We start from the raw sequence: 18,867 nt of genomic DNA on the forward strand, positions 1-18,867 counted from the left end.
CACAATGGTGCGAGTATGCACTCCCCTTACAGACCTCTTAGGAATGGGATGTGGTCAATAGTGGATAGTTCAGTAAATTGTGAGGAGTTAGGCAATTGAGTTAATTTAATCGCTCAAGTAAACAGAAGTTAGTGTATTGCACAAGCATACCAATCTTGACAGTTATCTTCAAATTAATGTAGCAAGAAAAAGTCTTGGAAAACCATTGAAACTATATTTTGTCTTCTACTTATGTTAAAGTAATTCAAACAGATCTTTATTTTTAAAAATGTTATGTTGTGAAAAGCTGAATATGATTAAATTCTGGTATCAGAATGCTGTCCAATATAATAACAGTTAGAAGGGACCTTGCAGGTCTTTTAATCCAACCCCTGCTCAGGCAGGAAACACTATATATACCATTTCAAATAGTTGTCCAGTCTCTTCTTAAAAACCTCCAATGTTGTAGTTCCCACAACTTCTGGAGGCAAGTCTTTCCATTGATTAATTGTTCTGTCAGGAAAGTTCTTAGTTAAAGGTTGCTTCTCTCCTTGATTAGTTTCCATCCATTGCTTCTTGTCCTGCTTTCAGGTACTTTAGAATAGGTTGACGCCCTTTTCTTTGTGAAAGCCTCTTAGATATGGGAACACTGCTTTCATGTCACCCCTAGTCCTTTTCATTAAACTAGACATACCAATTCTATCAACCATTCTTTTTAGCCTCTAATTCCCTAATCATCTTTGTTGCTCTTCTCTTCTCTGAACTCTTCCTAGAATCTCAGCATCTTTTTTTACATGGTGGCAATCAAAACTAGATGCAGTAAGTGTGGTCTTACCAAGACATTATAAAGTGGTATTAACACTTTATGTGATCTTGATTCTATCCTTTTGTTAATTGAACGATTGAACTGCACTGGCTTTTTTAGTAGCTGCAACACACTGCTGGCTCATATTTAAATGATTGTCCACTAGGACTCCAAGATTCTTCTCACAGTTACTATTATTGAACCAGGTACCACTATACTATACCTGTGCACCTGTTTTTCTTGCCTAAATGTAGTGTTGGAAAAAATATCTTTCTGGGTTCAGTTCCAAGTGGGGAAAAAGACACTGGAAATCTGGAGGCTGTTTGGAAAGATGGTTTAATGGTGAACAGGACCACATTGCCTGGAGCTCCAAAGTGAAAAGGATGGTCACATGCTTCAAGGTGAAGGAAAAGGAAGGGCTGAGATGCTGAGACTGCCTGGTTTTATACGGAGATTTGAATTTGAGCTTGTATTCTGATTGGTTGTCAGACACCCATGGGGCCATGTAAGGGCAACTCTGTAGGCTGTCCTGAATTCCAGGCTTGCTTGAGCCTTGCTGGATAATATAATGAAAAGGGCTTTGGGCAATTGCTATAGCTTTACCTGGATATCTTTGTTATGTAAAGTATTCTGGCCCAGGCTTTAATGGTCCACCCATTAACAAAGGTGGGGTGAGCTTCTACTTCTGAAGTGAGTTTCTGCTTCTGAGTTTCTACTCTTTTTAGGGGAAACATTCTGCCTTTTTAATATTTCCTTGGATATTTCAATTTTTTAGGAGTGGGGTGGGTGCTAACTTCCTTACAGTAGAACCCCTTTTCACCATTGAATTTCATTGTTAGATAAGGCCCAATGCTCAAGTCTATCAAGATCCTTCTGTATCTGAAGCCTATCTTACATTTACACATTAGTTTTGTTTCTGTGCTTTATGTGCTCAGTATTGTGCTCTTGTGTAGTTTTCAAATTTTCCAATATTTTATTGATCATTACAACTTTAATTGAAAAAAAAAAATTAAGAGTCCCCTTGGTAGGCTCATCTTTGGGCTCTACCAAAATAGCCTTCATCCAGGCATGATTATTACTTTTATAGGCAGTCACAAAACAAGGGCAATACAGTCTTGTATATATTGTCTTGGCAGCAAATCAACTGCAAGTACCTTATGTGACTTATGAGCATGTTTTAAATAGTATATTGGAAAAAGGCAAGAAAAATATAGCAATGGGGATCCAGATGGATCTACTCTGGATCCCTTAAGCCTGAGTGAAGAAAGTCTTTGCAAGCTAACCTGAAGAAGAGACTAAAGGTGTCCACCAGAGAAGATAGGACAGTACTGACAAAGAATATTTTTTTGAATATGGATTTTCCAGGAAAATATGAAGAAACAAAGCTCGTAGTTTCATCCTCAATATGTTTATTTGCACGGCAGCCTTTTGGAATTTAGTCAGATTTCCTTTCCGGTCCGGAGAGCCTCCTAGAGTGGTGGTCTGTCGCGGGCTTTTGAAACCAAATTATTCGCCCCCCTTTCCGGCTCCCCTTGTTTTCCAGCACCCAGAAAGAGGGGGTGAAAAATGGTGCCTTTGTAACCAGGCGATTGGTTGGCTGCAGAGGACGGACATGGGGAGGGGTTATTTAATCTGATGTCACAAGTCTACAAGTGGGGGAACGAGTTATTTATAGAGGCGGAGAGCAGCCGCGCGGACGCTCGGTGAGTGGCGGGGAGAAGGGTGCTCTGGGGCGGCTTGTGGGGGGAACTTAGGCGGTCGAAACCGAGACTTTCCCAGCAAGCCGCGGTAGCGGCGCCGTTGATTTACCCTCTCCATACCTTCCGGGTATTGTTTTAGTATCCCAGTTGACTGATTTATTCGACGCCCTTCGCATCATTCTTGATCGTCCCGGGCCGCAAAGCAGAAAAGAGACAACGAGGAAAAGCGATGGATCCGTGTCACACCGAGGAGACTGGCCCAGAAATCCCCGGCCTTGGTGAGAGGGCGCCGCTGAGCAGTGGAGGGAGGGAGGAATCTGCGGCCTAGCGACGGTTGAGGCCGTTGCTGCGGGTTTTCGTGCGTTGGCGCAGATCGGGGAGGGGGAGGGGCCTCGCTTCCACACTTAGGCCGGATGTCTCATTTCCTCAAACATGAGGCCGGCGAAAGGGATTCCCTTCCCGCGTCGGTAAATTGCCCCGCGTGGCTTTTTAAAGAAAGTGCAAGGGGCGGGGGGGGGGCTTCCCTCCCAATTATCCTGAGCGCCTATTCCTTCCCTTCCCCCGCCCTTTCTTTTGACCACGTCCTGCCTCCGCCATTGTCGTGGGTGTTTCCTCAAGGCGCGCTGCGGTCTCGACTGGCCGGCTGCAGCAAGGAAGTGGCGGCTAGGGTCGATACGGCCTTCTGTTCTCTGCCGGATTTTAGTAAAAAGAGGTGGTAAAGGAACTCTGGATAGAGGGAAGACCGGCAACGGTGGTTAGGTTGGAAATCTCCGAAATGGAAGGCAGCGGGACACGTGACCGACGGCAATAACAAAACGGAGCGAACGGATCTCGCTCAGGTCCCACTGCGCAATGTAACGCCCTTTGGTCGAGGTCTGTTTTGAGCTGCCTTCTCATGTATCGTATCGCCCAAAGAAACGAAATATTCCGCTCTCCCCCGGAACTTCCCTGTTCGTAATTAGGCCCTGTAATGGTAGTAATGGCTTAGTCGGAATCATGGGACTCCCTTACAAGCAATGCTCTACTGGACTATCGAGGTCAACCAGCTGTATAAGGTAGCCCACTAGGCTCCCAGCAGAGCAACCACGTTGCCATTAAAGCTGACTGTTGTGGAAAACGAGATTCTTGTGTAAGAAAATGTACAAATTAATATCAAGAAGGGGTCCTTTATTTTAAAGCTCTTAATAGAGCAGGGATGGGGAATTATGGCTCTTTTATGACTTGTGCACTTCAGCTCCCAGAATTCCTGAACCAGCCATGAGTTGAAGTCCATAAGTTATAAAAGGGCCATAGTTCCCCACCTCAGAAATAGAATCAAGCTCTATTTTAATTACATTAATCAACATTTATCTAATTCTAAATGAGAATTACAATACTTCAACTGCTAATTAGTATTAGTCTCCTATTTTAACTCTAAAGTATGTATTTGAAAGCAATACAAAGTACGATTTTGGGGTAATTTAATAAGTTATCTTAATGCATCTTGTGAAAGTTTCCATTGTCTTAAGGATTAAGAATGCTATAGTGGAGGCTAAAATGTATTATCCTTCAGTTACCTGAGGAAGAGCTGTGCTGGCCTCTTAAAATTAGTGTAGTGAGCTGCCATTAATCAGTTGTAAGAATCTCTTGACAGGTTAGGATTTTAACTTTGGTTCTTTATATAAACCACAACAGTCTTGTTTGGGCATAACATTAAGCCCTAATGGACAAGTACATATATTCTAAATCAACAATAAACCACAATTGTTATTAAGCAAATCTGTGAATTTAGATTAAATATGCTTTAATAGTATACTGGATTAGTACAGTTTTTCCTTCTGAGAAATTGTCTTCCTCAACTTGCCCATGACAAACTGAATATAGAATTAATATGGCTGACAGCATACTTGTAGCATTAGTTTCAAAGCAAATTTGTTAGATTGGCCCTAATGAAAAAGGTAAAGATGTACTTAACAAATCTTTATTGAATACATATAAAATGATAACAATTGGATTTGTTCACTGAAAATTTGTGCATGTTGAGATCTATTATCAGTATGAGTAGTTTGTGCTCATTAGATAAATAGTTTTCTTAGTGTGTTCTCCAAACAATACGTTCATTTGCTAAGCAGTCAAAAAAGCCTTGATCTGTGAAAACAAAGGTACTCAAGTCAAGATAGTAAAGCTTATTAATGGGAATATTGAGGGTAGAATTTTGTTTCTGTAGTCAGTAGCCAGTTGAAAGTTGGTTTGATTGTCAGATAAGAAAATCTATTCAAAAGAGTGTTCTGTGTCTTCATTAGTTGGTTAACTGGTCTCATATTTAATAAGTATGCTTTTGTTTTGTTTCTGTACTACACTCACAAGAGAAGTAGAAACTATTGTTCTTAAATTTCCAGTAATATACTTTTAATATTACATTGTATATTTGCAATAAAAGTTTAAGTTTGTTAATATATCTCTATGTAAAAGAAACTGTTATAGAAGACATAAGATGGTTTCCTCTACTTTGGACCTATTTGCAAACATTTCAAATTGCATCAAATTCCAAAAAACTCTAAAAGCATCTGCTTACTGTTGGTCATATAGATACATTTATAAATAATCTCTTGAAATGGAGATAGGTAAGGTACTCACATGAAAATTTAGAATATAATTAAAATATAGTGCAGATTATAAAAGAATTTGCTAGTAATGCTATAAAATGAAAAGGATGGAATGCCTTGAGATATTTGAAGTTTCGTTGCCTATAAAATACAAAGTGATTTATTATGGTTATTCATGTATCATTCTGCTCCAAAATGAGATGTATTTTAACATGGCATGATAAACAAATTATTCCAAGAATAGGAACCCATTACAAAGTTATGAACTGAGCCCTTAGTAATGAGTTTAAAAATGATACTGTAAATTAAGGAGAAATAATGCTTACTTGTTCTAACTGGTATTCTTGTTTTATTGCATCGTTTCTGAAATTTTCATTAACATCTAAGACCAAAATGGGTATGCCTTTCAGGTTGTCAAAATCCATTCTCCAAAAGAACATCAGATTGTATTTCACCTGAGTTCAATTGTTATTTTTTTCAATTAATAATTAGGATTGCACTGTCTCAGATAAGTATGTTAGTACTTTTTTCATGTCTGAGTATAGTAGTATTTACCTCAGTTTCATGATATTGGAATTTTTCCCTAAACTCTTTAAAAATGTTTTTCTACATATTACTCTTTGTTCTTTATAAACATTCATAGAATTTGTAATTTTCAGAAAGTTACATTCAAAAAATTAGAAAATATTTCTTGTGTCTGTATTTTACTTTACTCTTAAAATTGTCGTAGCCTTGAAGAGTTTTACATACACTGAAGCTTGATTAAAATTCAACCAGACATTACTAACATCTGCTGTTATAAACCACTGAATGCATCTGTTTTTGAATCTTTAAAGATTCATGAGTATATGAACATTTATGACACTGTAATATATAATTTATATTCCTTAGAAAGTGGCATTAAAGAGAACTAACCTTAAATATGTAATATTCAAATACATGATTACATTCTTCTCTGAAGGATTTTTAATTTATTTTTTCTAGCATTAAGGTGTCTAAGTAGCAAGAGATGTATACCTCATTGTCCTCATAAAGCCAGATTTCACGTGAAAATTTTCCAGATATTCCAGTTGAATTCCTTTTTTTTTTCTCCCTTTATGCTATAGTGACTTCATGCATTTCTATATTGCCTAATAATAAAGCATATTTGTCTATGGAGATTCTCAGTCATGGTTGTCCCAAAGATGCTTTTTCAAGAGGCAACTGGACATTCTTGTTTTTCTTTGAAGATGTTTCACTTTTCATTCAAGAAGCTTCTTCAGCTGATTAGATGGTGGGGAATGGAAGGATTTATATTCCTTGTAGGCAGCTGGTCATTTGCATTCTTTTAGAAAGTCCACTTGGAGGTTTATCTATAGCCTCAGGGTTACCTGAGTAGTGCAAATGGGTGTGGAGCCTTCTTGGAACAGTTGAAAGAACTATGTTGTGGAGTTGTGCTTTCTGCAGGATGTTTTCTGCCCTGTGTCTTCACTGGTGAGCACAGGCACAGGCTGTTGTCTGCATCTCAAACTGAAGCACAAATTATTTCTGCAGATCACAGGAACACAGTCCTTTCAACAGTTCCAAGAAGGTTCCACATTCATTTGCACTAGTACTTGGGTGATCCTGAGGAAACTGACAAACCTCCAACTGGTTCAACCTCTGTAAAAGAATGCAAGTGTTCAGCTGTCTGCAATGAATATAAATCCCCACCATCCAGTTAGAACTGAAGCTTTTTGGATGAGAATTGAAATGTCTTTCTGAAAAACCAGAAAGTCCAGTTGCTCTTGAAAAAGCACCTTTGGAATAAAGTATGTACATTTGAAAATAGAATCTAATTGAAATTGTGGATGAATTTGCTTAAGTACAAATTTAGGATTGCAGCCTTAATATTTAATTAATTAGATTGATCAGTGAATAGATTGCAGATACCTTGGCATTTAACATCTACTGATAATATAAGAGTCAAACTAGGCTAAGTATTGAAATTTCCATTTTAATAGCAATATTTACTTTAAATGTTTAAATCAACATCAGAATCTCTTAACTGAGTCTCCATTGTTGTTTCCTGGCAACAGTGAGTATGTACAGTATATGGAATCTTGACATCAGAACCATCAAAAGACGAGTCTAGGGTTTAGATTTGTCAGGACTTCAATTGCTGTAAGCAATAATCAATTTTGTGCCTATATACCTAAAATTAAGATATTCTCTAAATGTGTATCAGTTGAATTAAGAAAATGTGTTGCTGTAGCAAGATGGTGATTTGGAACTTGTATGAAGGTCAAGATACAATCTCAACTATAAGGTTATCACCAAATTATAATTTAATGTGATAGAAAGGGGAAACAAAATAATTGACTAGGGATATATATGTTATATTTCATTTGTATCCTACTCCCACTCTCCAAACAACTTTAAATTGGAAGATGGTTATGATCTATGTATAATACAGGTAGATAGATATATTATGTGGCGAAATGAAAACTTGCTATGCATATCGGTATATTCAATTATTTTGTTTTGTGGTTAATTCAACTTGGGAAGTGGCTGCATCTAGATTGATAGAATATAAGATCCTAACTTTGTGCCTCAATGGGATCTCTGCCAATGTATATATATATTCTGGTTTGTATATAGTTTTGAAAGATTTAACTTCAAGAGCTTGCGAGTTTGAAAGTTTCAAGTATGCTTAAATCTTTCAGTTGTCCTCAGACTGTAGTCTATATTATCTAAATGTTATGGCTGTAATCTCAATTTGTTATCAGTAATACATTTAAAATCATAACCAGTTTTGGCAGAAGGAATCATATCTCAGGAATTGTATGGAGATAAATAATTCCATCTAAATTCTAAATCAGACTCAGAACTGTTTCAATAGCCAGGTAAGCCAGTCCTGATAAATTGCCACTGTTTCAGTGATGTCTCCTGATTCAAATGAATTGAGAGCAAACGCATACCTTAAATAAAATCAATGCAAGTATGTATTGTAATATTAAAATATATTTTTTAGATTTCTCCCTATGTCAAGTCAAGTAAATCGTTGGTCTAGTGCAGGGGTGTCAAACTCGTGGCGTCATGTGACATGACCGTTTCCACCTTTGCTAAACTGGGTGTGGGCATGGCGAGCGTATGATGCATTCTGTGAGCCACGAATTTGATAGAGCCATGAGTTGAAATTAAGTTTTGGCCATGAAAGCCAGCTGGCTTACTTTGGGTCACTCTCTCTCTCTCTCTCAGCCCAACCACCTCACAGTATGGTTATTGTGGGGAGAATAGGAGGAGGAAGATGTGTTTGATATGTTTGCTGCTTTGAGTTATTTATAAAAATAATAAAGGTGAGACCTAAATAGGTGATGAATAAAGGTGCTTCCTGAACCTACCTTTCCAGATGGATTGGACTTCATGTTGGTATTTAGCAAAACTGTTTTCTGAAGTAGAGAGTCAGTTTGGCACCAGAGTATTGGCACCAGAGTAGAAACAAGGAGACCATGATTCTAATTAGCCAACTGCGTGACCTTGGACAAGTCATTCCCACTCAGCTCTAGGAAAGAGCTAATGGAAAAATTACTTTTGAAAAACCTTACCAAGAAAACTGCAGGGTTTTGCAAACATACATATAGCACAATTAAAACCTGTTTCTGTTAAGTTATATGAAGCAAAATAAATGCAATGTTAAGGTGCTACATAAAATTATTTAAATTATTATATCTAGACTTGAGCAATTCATGTGTGGCAATGCCTAATCCTGAAATTCATGTTGGGTTGAATTTTAGGAATTGATCTTTAGCCCCATTCTCATTTCAGTTACTGGTTGCGTTCTCCCCTCTTTGGAGGAGCTTTATAGCTCCTGCTGCCTTAAGAAAGTTCAAAACATTCTCAAAGATCCATCTCATCCTGGGAACCCTTTTTTGAACTATTACCATCTGGCAGACAGTACATAAAAACAAACAAATAGGCTGAAAAACAGCTTCTAACCCAGGGCAGTAGCTATTTGAATTCTGCTGTATAGTGCAGTATTGATGCAGTGTGTGTGTGTGTGTGGGGGGGGGTTCATTCAATGTGTGGAGGGTGAAGGATGTATGTTTATTTATTTTCAGGGTCATGACACGCACTGAAGATGGTGTTTGATTTTGTTGTAAGAGGTGCAATGAAAAATAAACTAAAAAAAAATGATACTCAACTTAAGATGTTTGAATGTTCACCATAATTGAACAACTGTAGTCCCAAAGGTGCTTTTTCTTCTTGGATGCGAAGCAAAATGTCTTCAAGGAAAAACAAAGTCCAGTTGCCTTTTAAAAAAGTACCTTTGGGATAACCATGATATTGAGAATTGGCAGTTTCCAAGAGGTTAATACTGTAATTGCAATGCTGCTTGAGTGGAAGTTGGGGTGGAAGACATGACAGGAATTCAAGATTTTTCTGATCCAAATACATTTTTATAACGCCTATCCTTGCACTTAGTGATGTTGGTGTTAAAAAATATGGTCAATTTACAATATAAAAAGCTTTTGGAACACACTTCAATTTTTTCCGTGATTTTTTTTTTTCTTAGTAAATTTGTGACCTGTTAATAATTAGAAAACATTTTTTAAAGTCCACCCAATCTGAACTAGCTATTTAGTGCTTGCATGTTTTATTTGGGTCGTGGTAAGGTAGGGAAGAATTGTGATGCTCAGTCTTAACAGGTCAATTAATCTGGATCTCAAGAAAAATATTTAGTGGACCCCATGTTGCAGTACTAACCTAAGCAGGACTTCATTTGTAGGATTAGCTAATAAATAAATAGATATGATGTTTGGCCTAGATTCTAGAAGATAATAAACCACTATTATAAAGTGCGAAACTACTTACCTATTATTTCATGCAATTGAGGCCTTTTTTCAAGCGGTTTTGAAAGCTGAAGTTCAGGGAGTTAAGACTCGGGCAGTGTCGTTTGGCGGGAAGGATTAAGGCCTTTGTCTCTAGTGCCGCCTTCACCCCTTCAAGAATGGTGCTTCTACTCGCCCAATCTGTAACGGCACAGCCAACCCTCCTCTTGTTTTGGTCACAGAGAACTTTTTGCCTTCGGTTCCCGCTTCCTAGCCTCTCAGCCGTCACCGTATCTTAGATGCGGATTTGAGTAAACTTCAAGTCGCCGCCCATTTCTTGAAGTGTCGTTTTATAGAGCCGCCATTTTCCCCACGTTTCTATGTACTTTTAGCAATTTTTCTCTGGAGGATCAAAGCCTTCTGCATACGCCGTATAGGCTACGTTTTGAGCGCAGTGTTGAAGGTATTTGAAAGTCTAAAATTCGTTGCGTGTGCTTAATGAATCCATTTTTTTAAAGTTTTGTGTGGTCGTAGTTGCGAAGTCTCGCGATTGACACTTTCCTATTCTGAGAAGTTAGCGATTGGCTCAAATGTGTTAAAAACTTGATTTAAGCTGAGGTTAAAATGAAAAGCTAAAACGCAGTTTTGATGAAAGGCTGTGGATGCGTTTCTTAATTGAGCAGCGGAGAGTACAAAATTTTAGTTTAGGATAAAAACGTGGCGGGCTTTGTCTTCAGCTGTGCGAGTGGTTTTTCCTCTGTCCGGTAGGCTCCCCGCAGTGGGAACGAGGATGATTGCAGGAACGAGCACATACAAAGTGAAGGCGACTCTAGTTTAATTCCGGGGAAGTTTTATTTCGAATTATATCCAGTAGGACTTTCTTTCTCAATAAAATCGCTTTCGGATTTGTGCTGTAGAGGGTGGGGTGACGCTTAAAGAAGGGGGGGGAGAAAGGGAAGAAACAATCCTCAGGACGCATGCGCACTGTGGGAGGTAATATACGCGCGTGCGTTTTGGGCTCCATTTTCAGCCACGCCGCGGCCGACTTAGAAGAAGGTGAGCTTACTTTTAGTTTAGTAATTTGTTGGTTGGAGACTAGTTCGAAGAACTTCCGAATTTGGGATCCATCTCTTCAGCCGGTTGTTCTCTTCAGGTTACTAGCGGCAGTCGAAGCGCGTTTTTTGAGGTGAAAGCGGCACTAGGGCCTGGCCGAGCGGAAACGCATTACTCTTTCGCCGCCATTTCCTAAGAACGCAGCGCGTACCGCTACAGCCGCCCGGCTTTCTGTGTTTGGAGAGGTGAAGTGACTCTTCAAACCGTCTCCAGTGTCCTGGACGAGGATATCGGTCGCCATGTGTACGTGGGGTAGGCATTGGAAAAGCGGAGATGGGCAAACGCGAAGTCTGGGGGGGGGGGCATTATATGGGCCGGGTTGCGAAATTTCTACCCCACTCAGTGTGGCGACGTTTTTGTCTGCCCCTAGCAACAGAAGGCGAAACTGAGACTACCCTCACATCTAGCATGATGTTGAACACGGAAGGCGGTGAGGGTTATGTCGTAAAAGTGCGGGGATTGCCCTGGTCCTGCTCCGCAGATGAAGTGCAAAGATTTTTCTCCGGTAAGTTTTCTGGCTCTCGTTCTGGCTAAACCGTACAATAAAGCTTTCCTTTTCCCGGAGCAGCTGGGTATTTCCGGTTGTGAGTTTTCCTTTTCAGGTCCGGTAAAATGTGAAATATTCCTTTTTCCTTGTATAATTATTGCATTATGTTGGGTGGTGACATAATTTTAGGGAAGTAATAGATTGTGGTGGTTCTGAGTATACCTCCCGTGGTGAGAAGGAAATTCCTGTTTTGAGCATCTTGATAACAATACTTTGTATGGGTTGTGCCTATTACCTTGTTAATTAGAATCTTCTTTCCTCACTGAATTAAATTGTTAATTTATGTTATGTATGTAGCCTGTAATAGACACTGTAAATGGTATCTTTTCCTCTTCCTATTTTAGAATTAATTATTTGACAATTATTTTTTGCTTAATTTGTTTCCAGTTTTATGGTTTGGATAATAGCCTTAAGAAACATAGTTACATACATTTGACTTTTGCTAGAAGTCTCCTTGTGTTTTTAACTCACTTCACTTTTTCTTAGAATGCAAAATATTAAATGGATCTTCAGGGGTCCGTTTTATCTACACAAGAGAAGGAAGACCAAGTGGAGAAGCATTTGTTGAATTGGAAACAGAAGAAGATGTGAAATTGGCATTGAAAAAAGACAGAGAAACAATGGGACACAGATATGTTGAAGGTTTGGATTAAATTGACATAGTAACTGATCAGTTATTTTGGGTGGAATTTAGATGCATGAATATTTTTTATGTGTGTATAAATGTAATCCTGTTCTCCAAATGATTGTCGTGCATTAGCCGTTTTATGCCAGATTCCAGAATTCATTAATTCTAAGTGCCTCTTGCAGTCTTCAAGTCAAACAACGTTGAAATGGATTGGGTTCTGAAGCATACTGGTCCTAACAGCCCTGATACTGCTAATGATGGTTTTGTACGTCTTAGAGGACTTCCATTTGGTTGTAGCAAGGAAGAAATTGTTCAGTTTTTCTCAGGTATGTGGGGTACTAAGTCCTAGCTGTAAGTATGGGTAAAGATTAGAATTTAGTGGTTCTGAAATAATGCCAAGTATTAATTTAGTAATAAAGTAAACCATGATCATGCTTATTACACTTTTAATATTGAATGGTTCTTTTAAGTGTTCAGAAAGACAAAAACTTGAACTATAATTTGAAATATTTAGTAAAACCTAATTCTTGTTTGATGATAGATTGGAGGAAAAATTATTACTTTAATTGTTTAACTCTAAGACAATTATTTTAAATGCTTATTAAAATTGACCCGAGTCTCTAATTAAACTGTTGATTTTTAAATTGGCTGAAAGTGGAAAACATTTTAGTGCCCAACTTTGGATGTTAATATACCAAAATATCAAGGATTATCAAAGATTTTTCAGAAGTTTTAATCAGATGAAGTGTTTACAATGTGGGAGGAGGGGAGATGGGTGGGGAAGTGAGAATAAAATAATATGTTGTATAAACATTTGTATTAAATTTTTGTTTTGATATAATCTCTGCTATGTGCTAAAGATATATTTGCAGAGCTAATATTTTGAAATTTTCTTTTTGACGTAGACTTTGTTTACATTTATCTACTCTAAAATAAGAAATCGAACATTTTCTCTGGCATTAAATATCAATACATAAAATTATTTTTCTATGTTTGTACAAAGGACTGGTTTCATGTTTTGCAATGTCTTTATAGTTTGTATAAAATTGACTTAAAAGTTCATGCATTTATATAGCAAAAATTAAGAGTAAAAGAAATATAAAAATTAGCTTTACATTTAAATGTTCTGAATGCACCAGTAGTCCAAAGAATCTTAAATGTATTTCTGAAATATGAGATCAACTTGCATTAACTTCAGATTTAATTGAAAAATGTCTGTTCTAAAGATTTTGCTACAAACCTTAAAAAATGTTTACATTTTTAGTTACTTGAAATAATATGATACAAATTGTTATTTTAGAACTGTGAAATATTTTACATAGCTATCTTTGAATTATGTATTCTGATTTGTAGAATTATTCTTGCTTTGCTTTAATTTTAATTGAAAATTGTAATTTGTTTATATAAAAATGGAATATTGCTTTTCTTAGCATATCCTGCATTAATTTGAGAGAATATTGTTATTAAAGCTGCAGAAATATGGCTGTATGCAAGCGGGATAAGTTAAGAATGTTATATTTGCTGCATTTATATTGACATGTTTCTGTTATAGAGTTAATACTACGGTATACTGATTCTAAATATAAAGTATAACTTCTGGTATATTTTTAAAGCTATAAGAAAATCTTGATTGGGCTCGTGATGTTAATATTACCCCCTACTGGGGTTATTTGTCCTTGGGTTGAAGGGTTGGAAATCGTGCCAAATGGGATAACATTGCCGGTGGACTTCCAGGGGAGGAGTACGGGGGAGGCCTTCGTGCAGTTTGCTTCACAGGAAATAGCTGAAAAGGCTCTAAAGAAACACAAGGAAAGAATAGGGCACAGGTGGGGATGGATGGTTGGTTGGATATGTCGCTCTTCTTATGGTAAACTGTTGTTAAATCCATATTCTCTCTTCTTAAGTGCTCACTTTACAATATACTTTCATATTCTAACACCTCCTTTGTTTTCATAAATATTACTTTCTTATAATTCATGTGCAGACTGGCTGATGTGCTTGTTTTGCTCTTCCCTATTTCACGTTATCCTGTTAATTCTGATTTAGTTTAAAGTTATTTACAGAAGTTGAGAGATTATGGCTTTACATTTCCTTAATAGCACCAATTATGCCTCTAGTTCTAAATACACATAGCCTTTTATTACCATAAGAAAATGTGATTACTAAACTTGTTCTATACAATGATGTAACATTTTCTTGTGTAATTTTCACATAAAAGAATTAACTTTCAAAAATGTCACAAAGGGTTATTCTAAATTTTGTGACTAATTAAAGCATGCATCTTTTGCCTATGCTAATTTGCTATGCAAATGCATAGGTCTTGTGAGCACATAAAGCTTGTTGTAATGTATTGATGGGTTAAAATTCTGGCGGAGGCTAGTTTTTTAGCCCTCCTCTCAATTGCCATATGAGCAAAACATGGGTCCTGTTGAGTGGACATGTTTCCCTCCAGAGCATATTTTGACTGTTTGCTGTCATTAACCCTTAAGGTTGGGATAGCTTAATTAGCACATACTTCAAACTATTTTTTTAAAATTAGCCTTGGATAATTCTTAGGAAAAACTGGCCTATAATTGTCAGTTCCAAGGCTGCAGGGTTTTAAATGTACTATCTTTTGTAATTTTGTGTGTTTATAAAAAAAAAACCCTGAACTATTTTTATGTATGTAAACCTTCTAGGTACATTGAAATTTTCAAGAGTAGCAGAGCAGAAGTGCGCACTCACTATGACCCTCCTCGCAAATTAATGGCCATGCAGCGGCCTGGTCCTTATGACCGGCCAGGTGTGGGAAGAGGCTATAACAGCCTTGGTAGAGGCAGTGGTTTTGAAAGAATGAGACGTGGTGCTTATGGTGGAGGTAAGGAAGCACAGCTTTTTTTACTCTACAAATTGCCTATAATGAGTGCAGTATTTGGTTCATTTCAATAAATGTTGAATTATGGTTTGTAGGCTATGGTGGCTATGATGACTACAATGGATATAATGATGGCTATGGCTTTGGATCTGATAGGTTTGGAAGAGGTAAGTATTCTTTATACGGGCAATGAAGAAACATAGTATACATACAAAAGATTTAGAGTGGACTCTTCTTTCTGCAGGAATGTCAGATCATAGATACGGTGATGGATCCTCTACTTTCCAAAGTACAACTGGTCATTGTGTACATATGAGAGGATTACCGTACAGAGCTACTGAGAATGATATTTATAATGTAAGTACATTTTTTTGATTTTGTTCCATTAATTGAATCACAATAAACTAATTGTTAATGTATGAGAATTTTTCATGGACTGACAGCTTCCATATGATGTTCATTATTTAGTTCTTTTCGCCTCTTAATCCGGTAAGAGTACACATTGAAATTGGACCCGATGGCAGAGTCACTGGAGAGGCGGATGTTGAGTTTGCTACTCATGAGGATGCCGTTGCTGCAATGTCGAAAGACAAAGCAAATATGCGTAAGTTGCATGCTTGATATACAGCAGGCCTGTTAAACTGGCCGGCCTGTACAGGCCATGCCTGGGCTGGTACACGCCACGCCCACCCTGACTCCACAAGGCAAAAAATATCGCGATATGTCACGGTGTGCAATGCGATCAGGTTTGACATCCCTGATGTCTACAGCATTACACCATTTTATCAACATTAGATAGCAGAATAAATTATTGTATTTCTTAATAATTGAGCAATATATTTGCATTGAAATACCTAATGTTACTTAGGTCTTCACTGAAAATTTGATGGTCTTGTGTAAGCTCAGTGCATTGTCTTTGTGTTTTCACAGAACACAGATATGTAGAACTCTTCTTGAATTCTACAGCTGGAGGAAGTGGTGGTGCATATGGAAGTCAAATGATGGGAGCAATGGGTAGGTGTAAACAATTTAGTTTCACATTAGTGCTGCTGATATTTAACAAAATTGGCTGATTTTATGTAGTTCCTGTTTGTTCTAAATTACTTGAAATTGAAATTCAGCTTTGTTTTAATCACAGTCAAGGAAACCGAAGGGGTAGTTCAAGATTGGAACACTAACACATTGGCAGGTATGCAACTTTTACATACACATTCCGACAATTAAGTTAAATATTGTCTCTGTATGAATGGAGCAAAGAATGGTTCTAGATTGGAGAGTGGTAATAATAGTGGGGAATGTTGGTATTTATCGAATTTATATTGCCACCCATCACAAGAGAAGTAATGTTGCTACTTCCTTTTTGAATTAAGAATTTAGGATAAAAGGTAGAATTGGCAGCTATTACTTATAGCATATTCATTTTAGTAATGTCCTATTAAATTCCTAGATCTATTTGATTTTCAGCATATACTTTTAGTGCTGCATAGAACAATTTCACATGCTGAATTTGCTTATGGAAATTCTTAGTGATTTCATGTGGTGTAAAGGGTATGTGCTATTTTTATAGCACTTTGCAGAATGATTTTTTTTTTTGCCAAATAAGGTTAAGAAAACTAAAATTCATATTTTCAACTGTGAATTAAAAGTGAGTTTTTAATTAGAACTATGATCAGCTACGTTTTGTATTTTTGCTATTTTGCTATTTTGATGTAGATTACAAGCAGAGGAATTAGTGGTGATGTAAGCAGATGTTGTTTTTGTTTTCCTTGTTTCAAGTGCCAAATACAGTACAGTGTGTTTTAGCAATGCAAGCCCCAGAACATGTAAATCTCTTTATTTCCGGACACCACTTAATATTTAGCCAATTCACTTGAGATGAAGGTAAAGTAATGTTTCTGAAAATTAATGTACTATGTAATCAGAGAACAATAAAATCACTTTCCTTACAAATTGACCAGCTAGCAATAATGAATTTAGAAGCCACAAAAGTAAATAATTTGAATGCTGGTCTAGAGAGGTCTTCCCTGAGTATGAAGGAAGAGAATCAAAGTAGTATTTATTTAATTAATAAAGCTTATATGGCTGCCTAGCTTGCTCTCAGTGACTCTGGGTAGCTTATAAAGTATTGCTACAAGAAGACAGATTTGTGTTCCATGTAGTCCTCAGGGCAAATGAATGACACTTCTTGTTTAGTGGACTATAATTCATACTCTTTATAAAATATAGTGATAGTAATTAACTTACATATTCTTAACTTTAAAGGAAGCCAATCCAGTTATGGTGGTCCAGCTAACCAGCAGTTAAGTGGGGGTTATGGAGGAGGCTACGGTGGTCAAAGCAGCATGAGTGGATATGGTAAGATATTTTTATTACTCTTTAGAAGGCTATTTAGAATTGTATTTGAATTATTTAGCCATATATATGAGGGTCGTCATGCTTCAGCAAAGAAGTGTAGATATTTTGAGTTTGTCCAAGTATTTGGTTTTAGCTTTAGAACATCAAAATCTAGAGGAGCAAGATCAATGGAGAGCCCTGATTGAGCATAGATTTTTTTTTAAATCTGAAAATAGTTTGGCAAATGCCGAGTGATCAAGATTTGGATCCAAACCACATGAAACTAGTTCTGGCATCTCATGGTATGTAAAGTGGTCATGTGTATTATTTTGTGCAGTAGAGGGAGGGCATGAAGCTGTTCCAGGATTTGATTCTATTCTATGCTTTGCAAAAATCTGGGAAACTGCAGTTGGCTTTATAGACATCTTAAAACATACAATGACATGAAGGAAGTTTGTCTTTTAATAGTACAGGATTATGCAAGGCGATCTAAGAGGGGAAACTTGGGAGGAGCATGTTGCCTTAGAAATAGCACTGCACTTTTATACTAAATTGTATAATATGTTATCTGCTCTAGGTAACCAGAGTGCAATGAACAGCAGCTACTACAGCAGTGGTAATCGTGCATCCATGGGGGTGAATGGCATGGCTGGAATGTCTAACATGTCCAACATGAGTGGTGGCTGGGGAATGTAACTTGTCACCTGATTTTTTTTTGTCAATTTTTTTAAGAAAACAAAAAACTAAGTTTAACAGTTTTGCAATACAAGCTTGTGATTTATGCTTTACTTGTAAGTGAAATCAGGATCATTTTAAAACATTCAGGTTCAGTATTTTTGAATATGCTGAAACATTCATCTAGGGTGTAAGTCCAGTAAAGAAGTTCCTGTTAAACAATTCTCAGCTTTTTCCAGTTTTTGTTGTAGGAATGTATTTGAGCAGTAAGTGTATTTAGGTTAAAGCTGTTTCAATTATGTTAAATGTTGCTCTTATGCCACATAACACCAAACACTGTTTTCAGTGCATGTTCGGGAACATGCTTTTTGTACAAACAAGTTATAGGAGCTGTGTTGGAAATTCAAGTGAACCTTTGGCATGTTAGTTCTAGTTTTTTCTTTTAATATCTTGTAAGGCACATTTACGCTTTTTAAGTTAATAGGGAAATGTGAGGTGCAATACAGCTTATTTTTAGGATTTTGGTCTTAGTGTTCAGATGACATCTGAGACCTTGGTTTAATCTTTCATTGTGTTGTGATTTATTTTTAGGTGTATTGCGCTAAGTGAAACTTGTTCAAATAAAACTTCCTTTTAAAAACTGGGAACATCTCTTGATTTAAGTAAGCATTATATTTCCTGGCAACAATTCTTACATATGCATTTTGTTTTAACAGTTTTTAATCTGCTAAACCAGCATAACACTGAGATCAGATCATGAAGAAAGTATCTTAGTCAAGTTAGTCATAAATGGTAGTTAAAATGAAATTGCATAGAAAGTATATGTTACTAAAACTATAATTGTATACTAATTATCA

The 18,867-nt window shown here is 37.0% G+C and overlaps 1 protein-coding gene across 17 annotated transcripts; it reads left to right on the forward strand.

Moving 5' to 3' along the window:
• The first annotated feature begins 2,438 nt into the window (after positions 1-2,438).
• On the forward strand, positions 2,439-18,650 carry HNRNPH1 (heterogeneous nuclear ribonucleoprotein H1). Of its 17 annotated transcripts, none has more exons than XM_026696562.2 (15): positions 2,439-2,487; positions 2,624-2,762; positions 11,343-11,477; positions 12,006-12,161; positions 12,330-12,473; positions 13,835-13,973; positions 14,826-15,004; positions 15,097-15,168; positions 15,225-15,358; positions 15,470-15,605; positions 15,932-16,015; positions 16,140-16,190; positions 17,264-17,356; positions 17,572-17,637; positions 17,913-18,650. In XM_026696562.2, the coding sequence occupies exons 2-15, from the start codon at positions 2,714-2,716 to the stop codon at positions 18,029-18,031; spliced, it is 1,557 nt and encodes a 518-aa protein (XP_026552347.1). In that variant the 5' UTR covers positions 2,439-2,487; positions 2,624-2,713; the 3' UTR covers positions 18,032-18,650. The 17 variants fall into 17 exon arrangements, with proteins under 17 accessions (XP_026552347.1, XP_026552349.1, XP_026552348.1 ...); XM_026696564.2 differs by having other exon boundaries at positions 15,246-15,358; XM_026696563.2 differs by having other exon boundaries at positions 11,349-11,477.
• The last annotated feature ends 217 nt before the right edge of the window (positions 18,651-18,867 follow it).

Source organism: Pseudonaja textilis, chromosome 2 (genome assembly GCF_049901715.1).
Source record: "Pseudonaja textilis isolate UNSWEBS1 chromosome 2, rPseTex1.2, whole genome shotgun sequence".
NCBI classification, from domain to species: Eukaryota; Metazoa; Chordata; class Lepidosauria; order Squamata; family Elapidae; genus Pseudonaja; species Pseudonaja textilis.

Excerpts from the sequence above, each read along its gene's own strand:
- HNRNPH1 (XM_026696562.2), top strand. The coding sequence starts at position 2,714 with ATGGATCCGTGTCACACCGAGGAGACTGGCCCAGAAATCCCCGGCCTT. Across the intron at positions 15,359-15,469 it reads CTGAGAATGATATTTATAAT|TTCTTTTCGCCTCTTAATCC; the intron begins GTAAGTACATTT and ends TTCATTATTTAG. Across the intron at positions 17,357-17,571 it reads AAGCAGCATGAGTGGATATG|TTTGGCAAATGCCGAGTGAT; the intron begins GTAAGATATTTT and ends ATCTGAAAATAG.